Genomic DNA, 13,873 nt, shown 5'->3' with positions numbered 1-13,873 from the left:
GGCAACAATCGTGTGCAGTGAAAGAAACTTTCCAAACCCTTGTCATACCTAAAAGTTACTTCTTTGATTGAAGAGAAAAGTTGAACAGTTGAAGGTAAAACCAAATTCTTAACTTTGCCCTATTTAAGACATCTAAAATGGACATTAAGGGAAACCATTTTCTATATGGAATTGTAATTACCATCTCAAATTTGCAACCATTACATTGGAATTTAGCTGCTCACAGCCTTGTTATTTCCTCTTGTGTTCAGAGCTTTTATAAACTGCTGTTATTGGCGGAAAAGCTTTATGAGGCTTTTGCATTGTTGTTGAGTAAGAAATACACACATACCGGTATACAGGTACTGTTAATGTTATTCTTTTTGTGTATTTTACTGTGTGAATGTTGCAGATCTGTTGTGCACCAGAGGCAAACACCAGTTGCTATAATTACATACACGTCATTATTATATGTCCAGATACTTTTACATAATCTTAAAATACACCATGAATTTAATTTATTTGTGAAAAGAGAGCAATGTAAATTAACAGCATTTCTCAATAAGTCTGTCGGTTATTAAAGTCAATAATTAAAGAGGTTTATCATTTTCATTATATAGTTATATTTCAAGCTTTGTTCTTAATCCTTTCCTTTTCATCTCCATAAATGTCTTGAAAGTGGATGGCTTTGGTTCATAATTTTCTTCTATTGTAATAAAAAAAAACTTTTTTTTTTTAACATTTGGCCAAACCTCCCAGAATTGCTAATTTAATTTATTTCGTTTTACCCATTGTTAGTAGACAATCTCAGTCAAGGGATCATGATGTTCTTGAAGTTTTTACAGGGCACTTAGATTTGGCAAGAACATTTGATGAGTAAGCTTCGCTAATAATAATAATAATGTAGAAGAAGGTTAAAAGGATGGGCCTTGAGTGACTCCCATAGTCATTAGTACGCACACAAGTTGATTTGACTTACAGTACATGGCGTGTTCGGGCCACATTTCCTGTAATCATAGGTGTGGAACATTACTTCAGTAAGTCTTTTATCTTTTTGAAGGGTGGTCATAGTTATTTTTCTCACAGTTACCTCTTGTTGTCCCCTCTGTATTTCCTGAACCTCCTTTATTCTAAAACCATTTTTATTCTGCTTCTTCTAATCCTCGTTCCCTTTCCATCCCTCACTCTTTTCCTCCCTTTTACAATGTATTTCTGTCTTTATCTCCCCCGTTCATTCTGCATTTCTATCATTTGTCTTCCCCAGCCCCCATATAATGTTCCTGTCCCAGAGTGTGCTGTGTGCTGGGAGTCTGGGTTCTGGAGAGAACGACCTGACTGTGTGCGGCTCCAGGATCTGCCATGAGATCGCCCACTCCTGGTTCGGCCTGGTTATCGGAGCCAGAGACTGGACTGAAGAATGGATCAGCGAGGGCTTTGCCACCTACCTGGAGGACATTATCTGGGCCCAAGCACAACAAGTACTGTAAAACCAGTGCCTGATGGTTGCAGTTGACCGCAGCTATTTTATCAAAGTAACTTAATGAATGGTGGCCTTTTTAAGCCCGTCAGCCCAGGAAGACCAACATTCTGAATAGCAATAAGAGCTTTCAGGTACACCAGTTAAGCTAGCTCGTAAAGTCTGTGTTTGCCGTGGCCATCCTGAGGAAGTTTCCACTAAGTAAGCAACTTGCTCTCATTATAAAATTAAAATCAGTCGATGAAAAACAACCTCGGGAATCATTGAGGGTGTATTCACACCAAGCTTGTTTGGACCAGTTGTGTCGAAACCACTTAATCACATAAACATAATGAAAACAGTTGGCAATACATGTGGCTGGTGCACCATAATGAAGAAAAGAAATAAAAGAAAAGAGAACAGTTTGTTCATGCATGGCAGTTGTTTACAACGTTTGGACTGCTCTTGGATGTTGGTGTTAACATAAACCAACCGAGGAGAACATTTTATCAAATATGTCCTGGAATCGGAACAAAGCAAATTAACTGCAGGCTTTTAAAAAACACCATGTTCACGTAGTTCTTTTTTTTCTTCTTGTCATTGTCTAAAGTTACCTCTATACGGTATGATCCAGCACCTTCATAGCACAGGATGACATTCCCACCAGCTATTTCCACAAGTTACGTGCCAGATTCCCCAAATGTTACTGTTGTGGTTGGAATGCACTTCAAGTAGAGTTGCTATTGCATTACTGTAGTAACACCATGTATCAAGCACACAAGGAGACAATTCATAAAAAACACCAATCCAATACCAATCCTCGACGCAAAAAAAAGCACAAACAAGAAACATAAAGGTCAGAGATGTTGGCCAAACAAATCAGAAGAGAAAATAACAAATCAAACCCAAATCCCCTGAAGAGCTGAACCACACCAGAGTTGTGTAAAAGTATTACTGTCTCCCACTCCTCAAAAAAGTGGGGCATTTTAAAGAAGCTGATCATAGATCAAAGAAGAAACAAAAAATATAAATATATAAAATATATATATAAAAATGAGGGAAACAACAGGATGAAGGTGAAGCATTGCTATGAATCATTTGCTTAATTGCAAAGCTGGTGGGCTGATACAGATCTAATCCTCCTACTTGCTTTCCCATACTATCTAGCGTTACACAAATGTTTTTCTTATGTCTGCGCTGTTAACCATGTCACCTTTTTGATGTGTGCTTGGCTCTGAGGGAACAGATTAAAGCAGACTTGTTATTGCTGCCAAACTCAATAACACAGTGTCGGAGGGAGCAGCAGGACGGCTTGTACCGTCATATAAGTGTGCATTTGACTCCTTCGCCTTCTGTTCTTTTCCTCCTCTGAATGCTTTAATCCACCATAACCCTTTGCCTCACGTTTTCATACCTTTCCATTTTTCTCCCTTTAGCTCTCCTTACAAGAGGCAGCAGAACAGTGTGACCTGAAGGCACTGCTGAGGTGGAGACGACTCTCTGATGAGTTGCAGAACTCAGAGGAGGCACTTCAAATCCTCAGGTGTGTGTTTGTGTTTTTGGTCAAGTACATCTGTGTTAATTAACATACTGATGTTGCCACTGGAGAGGAAATAGCTGCTTGAGAATAGAGAACCAGCACCTTCAACAAGCAGAACACAGTGTGATATACTGACAAGGAATCAACCCCAAATGCCGACTACTGATCGTCCTCCCCCACTGTAAATTTCAGGAGCGGTTTAGCAAACCTCCCTGGGTTCAATACGTGCAGAGGAGGCAGCATCTTCCCTGCTTGAGATTCTGTTTTTCACAAACTCTGAGATAGTTTGTTAGTGTCTGCACGTGCAGGCGTGAGCGGGAGGCATATGCATTCCAGGGGTACAGGTGCGGCAGGTGTGGCAAGTATATCCAGGTGTACTGTCATGTCTAAGAAAAGCTTTGCACACAAGCATGGCACGTACACACAAACACACAAACTGTTCATCTGACCCTGACAATGTGGGGCCCACACCCTGTTTGTTTTATCCAGGGTGGAAGCACAGTGTCATCAGGGGATTATAGGTGTAAACCACAGTTGGGAGTTAGCTGTTTAAGGGTGGAAATGCAATTGTTTGCGTATTTTGTAGCTCTTCCTTTGAATACGAAAAAAAAAACCTTAACTGGAGATGATACTTGTAGCACAGTGCGCTATTGACATCCCCACTTGTAAGAGACCGTGCAAAGTGTGACAGCAAATCAATGTGTTATTGATTTCGTGGCACTTCTGCTTGGCACTAACTTCTAGCTATGTCACTTCACTAATAATGTGTTGACTTCACACAATGGAAACGCTTGTACATTAATCAGTCTGTGAAAAGCTTCAGTATTCAGAAGGGATTTAGATTTTTTTTTCTTCTTTAAAGTTTTGTCCTTTTTGGAAACATGTTGCTCTTTTCATACTCATATGCTGATAACTTCCAGTGTATGTTGTTGCAGGATTTAAGTTTCACATTTGTGGAATGCATGGTAGAATGAGGTATTGTGACATGGAGTAAATCTTTAAAACAAGAAGCTACGTGTGAGTGAACATGCACTTGAGATCTGTGTCCGTCTCGTAGTCCATCAGGGTGTTCCCCTATGAGGCAGACACGCGGGTGATTAGGAGGATCAGGATTAGGTTTCTCTGCACCTGACGGGGTTAAGTCAACAACACAAAAGCAACATCTGAAAAATGCAAACGAGACATGCATTCACACGTGCTCAAACACATGAATTCATACATGTATACTGATTTATGTTACATGGAAACACAATAGTAAAAAAAAAAAAGCATGGAATAGCTGAAGCCACCCACGGGAATAAAGCCATTTGTTAATCCCCGCATCTCTTACAGCAATGGTAAAGCATGTTGAGGCATAAAGAGACCTTGCTCACACATTATCTTAATGACTGCATGCAGTTTGAGAGTCGGGTGCAGCTTTCACTCTGCAAATGCAATGATATTTATCTCATGGGTTTGCAATTTCGAATAATTTCCCAAAAGTTTCATGGAAATAACTATGTAATTTGCTGCTAATTATATGGAAAATAGAGTCAGTGTTCAATTATATCCAATTAATTGCTATGTAACCTAGACTCTTGCAGTGCACATCCCCCAAAAATGTGGAATGTGCCTACAGGCAAGCATACAAGAAATATGAAGTATAGAGTTTTCAATAATTAATGATCTATGACTGAATTAAATCACAAACCTGTATTATCAATAAAGCGATACCAAATTTAACATCCACATTTATGTTATGAAGCAAATCGGTCATTCAAGTTTTAGTCGGACACAAGTCATAATAATAATAATAATACATTTTATTTGTATAGCGCTTTAAAAGGTACTCAAGGCACTTTACATGGTAAAGACAAACAAATAGAGGCAGCAATAAAACAAGAAAGATGACAATAGTGAAAAATAAAAAAAATTAAAAAAACTAGTATCACAGGTTAAAAGCAGATTTAAATAAATGTGTTTTAAGTGCTGTTTTGAAAGTGGCGAGTGATGAAGAATGTCTAAGATGCTGGAGGAGAGAGTTCCAGAGGGAGGGGCAGCAATCATAACCGTCAGGATTAATGTAATGCGAGCACAGTCGATCATTCTTGACCTTGAGTTTCCAACCGCATCTCATGGTCTAAGTGAGGGAGATGGTAACCCCATCTCAGTTCAAGGAGGGGTCTCTGTTGTCACATGTTTATCTCTCTCTGACCAATGACTTTGACCTCTATCCAGTCGATGCTGTTACTACTTCTGTTATGATGTCCAAAGACAGCTGATGGTGTTCAGATGTTTTGTAAATGCATATGTCTGCCATTTATATGACATAGATTGGTACTGTATCAGCATAAATGTTATTATAATTGTGAAGGTTATTTCAACCATATCTCCCGGACTTCAATCTGAGCTAAACTCAAGGGTCTTTGGAAGGTCAGATGTAACCAAAACCTGTGTTTTCACTTCATGGTACGGCTCTGCTTGACTTTTTTTTAGCACCAGGTCTCTTTCTCAATGCCTTGTTACGACTGCGGGTAGCACTCAATGTAAGCGGGATTCTCGGCTGATCGCCAAAATAATAATGGAAAAGCTAAAAAAAACATTCTAGTGTGTACCGATCTGAATTGGACTGGACTGGAGTGAACTGGTCTGAACTGGACTGCTTGGTGGAAGCGTGGCTTAAGAACTTGATCTACTCCAAAGTTGGGAACAGGCACTGCAACTTTTCGATGTTAGCTTGTCGGCCTGCATTTCCAGTTCCTGATGCGGCTCCACTGCTTAGCATTTTGAGTAAACAATGCACAGAGAGAGAAATGTCAGAGAGGAGGTACTGGTGAAGGGAAAGGGATGCACAGATAGGAGAGATATGCTCAACATCACCAGTATACACACACACACAAGAGCACACACACATGAAGGCTAAATGGCAGATTGTGCCTTTTCAAGTTCAGTGGGTCACAATGGACACCCCCTGATCCAGCAGGGGCCCCAGTGGCCAGTGTTTATCTGTCCATTTCAGATGAGTTCTATTTAGGGCAGCCTGGGCCAGACGCCATTCTCCCTGCTGATTCACTGGGCTGCTGGGAGCACTGCTCTACCTTATCCGGTTTCCACAGTCAACCCAGTGTAATTTGTCAGGATATGGCTCACAGAGCCATAAACCTGCGTGTGTGTGTGTGTGTGTGTGTGTGTGTGTGCGTGCGTGTGCGTGTGCGTTTTACATTAAGTTCTGTCAGTAATAGCTCCTGATTTCCTCCTGTACACACACTTTCTCTCTCTCTCTGACACACCCAGTATACATGGTCCCCCCCCCCCCCCCACAGACAAACACCCCTCCCTCTTACACACATGGCCTACGAGCCAGATAAGAGCACCGTTTATTCTGCAATACATTGAGCTATTGTGTGATTCTCCAAGGCAGCGAGCAGCGATTCTTCTTAAAGCTGTAGTAAATCATCTCTGACAAAGAGAGACGGCAAAAGCCAGAGATTTACACATCCATACATCCCATGGTCCGGGCAGCGGGGAAAGGGTGGAGTTCCTTTGTCTAACACGGCAGTGATGGATCAACATTTTCTCCACTCAGCGCTGTGCCACCAGCATCTCTGACGCAGGAAACCGACACGTTTTCTCTTCTGGAAATACATGTTCTGTCATTGTTTGTCGTCTCTTGCCCCAGTCCCTCTTTCTCTCCGTACTTCTCTGTCTGACACACATTTACACACATTTTCCCAGGGATACGGCACGTCCTGCTGTCAAAAAAAGAAGTAATTTCATCTTATCAGCTGCAACAGACAGACATGGGCACTACATGCAGGAGACTGGACAGAGAGCAAGTTTAAAAAAAACTTCATGACAAATACAAAAAAAGGGGGAGATATTGTGGCAATTATATACTGAGAATAAGTAAAAGAGCCATTTTTCAACAACTAAGACTCATTATTTTTACAATGCAGGTTGTTCCTGTGTTTTACAAACATATTTGAATCTTTATCCTGGCTCATAATATAGACAGACAGTTTTTAATGTCCAGACACTGAGCATCATTACAAAGATGACCCCTAAATGGATTTCCTCCAAATCATATTCAGAGGTGTTGGCATGTTTTTCTCACGCAAGAGAGTCCAGTCGAATTCAGAAATTTCAGGAGGTTGATGGTGTCCTCTCTCAGTCCACTGAGCGAACCAAACATTCCCACACCACCTCCTCCTCCTCTTCCTCCTCCTCTTCCTCCTCTTCCTCCTCCTCCTCCTCCTCCTCCTCTTGTCTTCAATCAGATACATGAATCAGATTTTGAATATGGGTTTTTTCTCTCTATTTACACGTGTGTGTATGCATGTGCGCGTGTGTGTGTGTCTGGGCCTGTCATGGAGCGGCCCTGTGGAAAAGTGCTCGCCAGTGATGAAGGGTGTATTGATTTGTGGGCCAGGCGCCTGGCGTATCGACTTGGCAGGAGGGCGATCCTTCAAGGCCTTCCTATTGGCACACTGAGTTAATCTGCTCAGCCTGATCAATACCACCTAACTGAAACTATCATCGCACAGCATCCCACGTCAGCGCTGTGTTTGTTTGGCTTTTATTGGTTTTATGTGTGTTTATGTAGGTTGAAGGGATGATTTGTATCTGTGTGACAGGGAAAGTGTAACCTAGAGCATGCCTATTTTGTGCCTGTGGACAGGGGTGCTTTTTTTTTGTGGAAGTGTTATATGTTCGCTCAGTGAGTCATGGGCAGTAAAGCCAGAGCGCAGCACTGTGAGGTCATATAAACAGTATAGCATGCTATTATAAATCTGCAGCTTGATTTCCAGCCCGCCTCGGGCAAAGTATGGCAACTTGGCAATGTGTTCGCTATAGAGAGGACCGGCTGAGTGGCTGGATTTAGTGTTGCTGACGGCGCTCTGTAGAAATTGTGGTTTACCTGCAACAAAAGATGCTTTGGCTCTCTTAACTCCATCCCGCTGTGTTCTTTCTTTTCTGATGTGTTATTTTGCGCACCTTTTGTTTTTATTGTGGGTGTTGGATGTCTTTTTCCATCCGTGCCAATTTGCCTTTATCTTCCTGTGTATTTTTGTTTGTCCTCCTGCAGACCTAACATGGAGAACACCGGTCAGGTCAGCGAGTCTGGCTCCTCCACGGTTAAACATGGCCTCAACCCTGACAAAACCTTCATGCAAGTCCACTACCTCAAGGTGGGATAAATGTGGGGAAGGACGTGGAGGGAGTAGAAAAGGAAGGAAGGAAGGGGAAGAAGGAAACAAAGAGTCACAGAACAAAATATAAACAAAGTCCTGTGTCCTTTAAGGTGGCCCACTCTGTGTTGGACGTGCTTGGAAAAGCACTTGTAATGACTATAGATGTTGCTGCCATGTTTCTCTGTCTTGTCCTTGATGGATCATGTTTTGGTGCCTTTATTTGTCTTGTTCTTTGTTCAGGGTTACTTCCTCCTCCGGTTCTTGGCCAGTCAAGTGGAAGGGAAACGATTCATCGACTTCTTCCGAGCATTTGTGAAGAAATACCACGGGCAACTCATTTTGTCTCAGGTGAGGCTGTAGTATAGGGAACTTTAATTGAGAATTTCGTTGTTGACTTGCAGCTACTTAAAAGACTGTTAATAAAAACGGAGCAGAGGTTTGAACTGTTTAAATATGACCCATCTCTGAGGCACAATGTTATTTCCATAAATTAATTGGAAGGCTGACTCTGTTGCAATAGTTAAAAATGCTCCGGCAGCATTACAAATTGACGGCCGCACATCAGCTCAGCCATATTATGTTTATTCTGCTGGGGCCATAAAGCTGAGTGATCACACCTGGAAGTCGCTGTGTGTTTGTACGTGTGTGTCCATGTCTGTGTGTGTGTGTGTGATGTGTGATGTGTTGCACCTGGCTCTTGTTTCTTCAGTGGCAGTCTGAGTCTTCCCACTAAATAATGGATGTAACATAAACACTGTTTAACCTTGCACTCCTGACTTAAGCTCAGGTATGCCTTTCTCTTTCTGTTTTTTCTTCCTCTCAAACCTCCCTAAAAGCCTCCATTTCTGTCTTTTTTTTCTTCTTTTCTTTCTGACAGGATTTCCTGCGAATGCTGCTGATTACCTTTCCCAACATGGAGAGGTATGTAAGTGGCTATGAATAATGCTTACAGTGTAATTCATGAATACAAAAATGTCGAGACACATTAAAATCACACTGTGCGGTAGCCTAGTGTCCAGTTCCAGACAAATTAAAGATACGTTATTCATACATTTTCTGTTTGATTTTTAGTAGTAGATTAGTAGATTTACTGTCAAATGCATCAACATGTGTTGATATGGCCTCTCCTCTCGGTCCTGCTGTGGAAACATGACCAGCAAAAGCTCCCGAAAGCAATCCTATTAGAGAAGTCTCATCCACTCTCATATTAATTGAAGTGTAAAAGGATAACTGCTCCTCCTGCTCTCCTCCTCTCTAATTTTCTCTCTCATTCTGCGCTTGCTTAATCATTCACTTCTCTATTTCTCCTGATTGCTTCATTAACCTCTTCTTTCGCCTGTCTCTCTCTCTCCTTTCTCCCGTCTGTCTTTCATTTTGTTTTTCCCCACCTTTAACTCTTTGTTTCTCACCCGTCTTCTCCTCAGCGCCCGTTTGCCTGCTCTGAATGTTGTCTTTTGGCCTTTTCTGTCATGTGGAGTGTTCTGCTGGACGAGCACAGATTGATTGAATTAAACAGAGGAAGTTGGGGACAGTCAATATTTGGATCCGATGCCTCTTTCAGTAAACAACCCGCTCGAAGGTTCAGGATAAGAATAGACACTCGCTGTTGAGGGGCATGGCCCCTCTTTGTGCAGGGTGAGGGACATGTATCCTGCTCATTCCCCACACTAAATGGGGAACATAATATTTATAAGACGAAACATAACAACTATAAACACACATTTAAAAAATAAAAAATAAATGAAAATCAATGCATTCATTGATTTGTGCTAGTAAGTAACTGCTGTTTTCCAGGCAACACCGTCACTCTTTCTCATCTATCACCATTAAGGGTAATTACCAATCAAATGAAATAAAGATGCAAGAATCAACGTGAAAAAAACGTGACGAGACGTGAAGCTTATTTTTTATCCCGTCCTTATTATGAAGAGTATTTGACAGGCCATGTGGTCTATTACGTGTATTAACCTTTTGTTTGCTCTAACTATGCTCACATAATGCCATGTAAGCCCACTGTAGATGTGACCGATGTTAAGTCTTTGCATACTCTCTATGGTTCACCACCAAATGCCAAGAGCTGAAAGTCACGGAAGACATTTTTAGTTTCCACTTTCTGGGAAAACTAGTGCTTTAAGGGGATTGGCTCTTCTCGTACACAGTGGAATAGGAACTCCGAGTCTTTTTCAACACACTCGTCACTGTGTGACAGGCGTGACACAATCAAGTAGTTGAGGTGGTCTCAACTTTTTTCAGCGCTCCAATGAAGGGGCGAAGCGTCCACCAATCACATGTTTTTGTTCCCCCTGAGCTGTTTCATCTCAAACAAATGCCATAAGCCAGTTCCCAGTGCTATTTCACCGCCTGACTATCCCAACAAGCGCTCCAGCAACATACTGGAATGATCATTACAGTAAAAGGCCAATAGACGTATTGACAGAAACTTATGGAAAACTGGAAAAATAAAGATGAACAATCCAGCATTTATGTTGCTCCAAAGTTATATAATTAATTTCTGAAATAGACATATTTTTTGATACGGTATTTTAGTGTAATGCTGTGTACTATCATTCATTTCATACACACTGTGCTTGTGGGAACTGTGTGTGCACATTTGTCTTTGCAAGCCAGTTCGGTCACTATTTGATTTCTGTGTATGATGTATGGTTTTTATGTGCACACCTTCCACTTAAGCTCAGTCACACCCAAATGTAAACATACATGCATACTTATAAACCCACTTCATTGTCCATACATGCCTGTATGCTTGTCCTTATATAGGACAGTGGGTGTGGCCTTCTTTTTGTTTAAGGTGTTGGCTTAAATTTCATGTTAACCATGTGCCTAACAATATTTTCCCAGAGCTATGTATTCATAGGTTGTATTGGGCAATAACAGTCATTGCTATAATAATAGGAATAGTACTAACACTTGTGCCATTGTGTTCCAGAAAAGGCCTCACCCTCAGTGCTATTTATGCTGACTGGCTTGATCGACCGGGAATTCCAAAGGTATGGAAAGTCTAGCTTTCTATCTGTCTTTTGTTATTTATTAGAATGTAACAATGTTGCTTTAACATCTATAATATATATTCAGAAAAAGTGAAATACCAACAAGCCAAATGATCAAGTTAATTAAACATTTAAATCAATTTTGACTGAAAATAAACTTGACACTTGACTGTAATGTATCAAATGAGTTATTACAATCTATGCATAATCAACAAATCACACAATAGTGCAATAATTCAGTACTATTGATTTTGGACTGTTAATTAGTTTGGTCAGTACGTTTCTTTTTATTGTCCACTGTGCTTACAGGGACATGCATCATCTTTTTAGCTATAAAATAAGTAATTGCTTTAATTATGTCCTTTCTCCTTATTATTTCTTTATCATATGAGGTAATGGAAACACATGATCACACAGCTGTTGTTTTGTAGTATTGATGCGGGCAGTCAAAGTACCTTTTTATTTCGCATTTGATGTGATCCTTTCATACCTGGCATGCACAGGGCGGTATTTTTATAGTTCTCAGTGGTTTCTGGTTATGGATGAGAACAGTTCTTCTAGTTGTGATTTGAAATAGCTGATGGCACAGCTTTGTCTCAACTTTACTTACTTTAAAATACTTACTTCAAGATATCCAGACCCCTCTCATATACTGCAGCCGCCATAGTTTGACCTCTTTGTCAGTCCTTAAAGTACATCGGGACTTCTCTCTTATTTTAGTTTTTCTTAGTATTCTCCTGTTGTTCTTCCAATTCAATGGTCACTTTGTGTTTCCTGACCCCTGATTGGGTCGGTATGAAAGCCTCGTGCCAAGAATCATACTGACTTCATCATCAGCGTGGCTTTGAGATCATTTGCTCAACGACACTTCAATGTCGGTTAAGATGTTGTGTTCCAGCTGTAGCCCAGCAGGGTAACATGTCGTTCCACAGACGGGAGTCTTTCTTGCTTTTGGGAGGACTGTGCTCTGCGCATTTGCTCTTGGACGACAGCAGCGGCCTAACATTTGTCTCACTATTTACCAGCTGTAAATAGCTGTGTAATGACGCTCTCATAATGGCAATTATGTCTCATATTAGACGTAAGATAGCTTTCAGTACATAAATACTACAGCATAAATGATGTGTGACCACGAGCCAGCAGGCGCTTGACGACGACGATGATGATGATGATGATGATGGCATATTTGTTGTTCAACTCGAGGAAAGTTTTTCAAATCGGCTTCGCAAAAGATAATAATGATGACATCTTGATGATGAACTGTAAGGCATCACTGGCAGTTTATTGTATCATTGTGTTGTTGGATCATTATCATCCTGTTACTGTATCTTCCCATAGTGAGCAGTGCTGCTCTGCCTGTTATTATTATTATTAACAGACACACACACACACACACACACACACACACACACACACACACACACACACACACACACACACACACACACACACAGACAGACGTACCCACAATCAATCCACTCTAACAGCTTCTTCAATTCTCCCATCTCCATGGTAACTGATCTTAATTACCACTGTGTGAATGTGCATTTTTGTGCGTCTGCACTCCTGTTGCTGTCTGGGAATCTTCTCCTTTCAGAGAGCATGTGATGGTGTAACGGGAGCCTTTCGGGGGGGCCTCTGAGGTTAGGACCAACATTGTGGAGGGACTGCCGTTCTCTCACACCTGATTGGGTGACGGCTCGAGTGTTTCTTGCAGAAGCTTGTCTTGTGTTTGATGTGCCAGTCACCAGCTAATAAGATCAGTGAGATCGATTGAAACCTTTTACAGATGCAAGTGCTCGTGCATTATGTAGACACAAACACATTTTTAAAGCCTCTCTCTCTCTCGCCTCTCTTATCCATCGCTGGACAATGTGCTTGAATTGGAGAAAGGCAGGAAATGGTTTGGCCTAATAATAAACAATGACATTCACTGTAAGAGATGTGGAATGGGGAGGCCAGTGGCGACCTATTTTAGACATCAGAGTTTAGATGAGTAAGCGCTCCCTTTGGGATGATGGATCGAGGCTGAGAGACTTTGTTTATATAAAGGCTACCCTTGATTCTCCAGGGCTTTCAGCCCATACCTTCTGCTAACTCCTATAACTCACATTAACATTTTATGGTTGTCTTTTTCTGCCTGGTTCATCAATAAAATCATTTTCTGTGTATTAAAACAAGAAGCTTAATTGGCGGATATGACGAAGTGCCAATTACTGGAACTTGAAACTGAAAATTAGGACTGGCTGTTAACCTTCATACTTGTTGTTGGGCTGCCTCCTCGTAGTCAATTAGTCAACTAATCGGCCATTTTGGTCTCGGTTGACTAAGATTTATTTCGCCAAAGTAATTTTTCATGCTTTTTCATGAGCACATTTTCAGTAAACACAAGATTCAAAGTGGTGCTTTTGTGTAATTCTTTGTGGAGAAACTTTTTTTTTTTTTTTACCGATCTGTTGAATAAATCAGCTAATCGAGGACAGCCCGAACTTCGACTCAGCTGTGTTCGCAGCATTAAATATTCAATAAAACAAAATCAACATTTTTAGATCAGATTGTTTGACTCAAATCCTGTTCATGTTGTAGAATTTATATTTAGGAACGCTTATCTCCAGCTGTTTCTGTTGAGGAAACTTTAAACATGTTTGAATGTGATGGGTTTAGCTTTTTAGATCTGTCTATACTCAACAAAGTACAGTCTTGAATAGGTTATTATTAG

At 41.0% G+C, this 13,873-nt stretch overlaps 1 protein-coding gene across 1 annotated transcript in view; it reads left to right on the top strand.

Moving 5' to 3' along the window:
* The window catches only part of aopep (aminopeptidase O (putative)), a gene marked incomplete at its 5' end in the record, with an annotated part of 65,140 nt that overhangs the window by 18,331 nt on the left and 32,936 nt on the right, over positions 1 to 13,873 (top strand). Inside the window, 6 exons of the mRNA XM_079222733.1 lie at positions 1,244 to 1,457; positions 2,872 to 2,978; positions 8,041 to 8,143; positions 8,387 to 8,494; positions 9,024 to 9,067; positions 11,094 to 11,154. Coding sequence (XP_079078859.1) covers positions 1,244 to 1,457; positions 2,872 to 2,978; positions 8,041 to 8,143; positions 8,387 to 8,494; positions 9,024 to 9,067; positions 11,094 to 11,154 — 637 coding nt within the window. The remainder of the gene's footprint in view (positions 1 to 1,243; positions 1,458 to 2,871; positions 2,979 to 8,040; positions 8,144 to 8,386; positions 8,495 to 9,023; positions 9,068 to 11,093; positions 11,155 to 13,873) is intronic.

This window comes from Taurulus bubalis, assembly GCF_910589615.1.
Source record: "Taurulus bubalis genome assembly, chromosome: 8".
Taxonomy (NCBI): Eukaryota; Metazoa; Chordata; class Actinopteri; order Perciformes; family Cottidae; genus Taurulus; species Taurulus bubalis.
The sequence above is the reverse complement of the archived record's forward strand: the minus strand, read 5'-3'. Positions and strand labels throughout refer to the sequence as shown.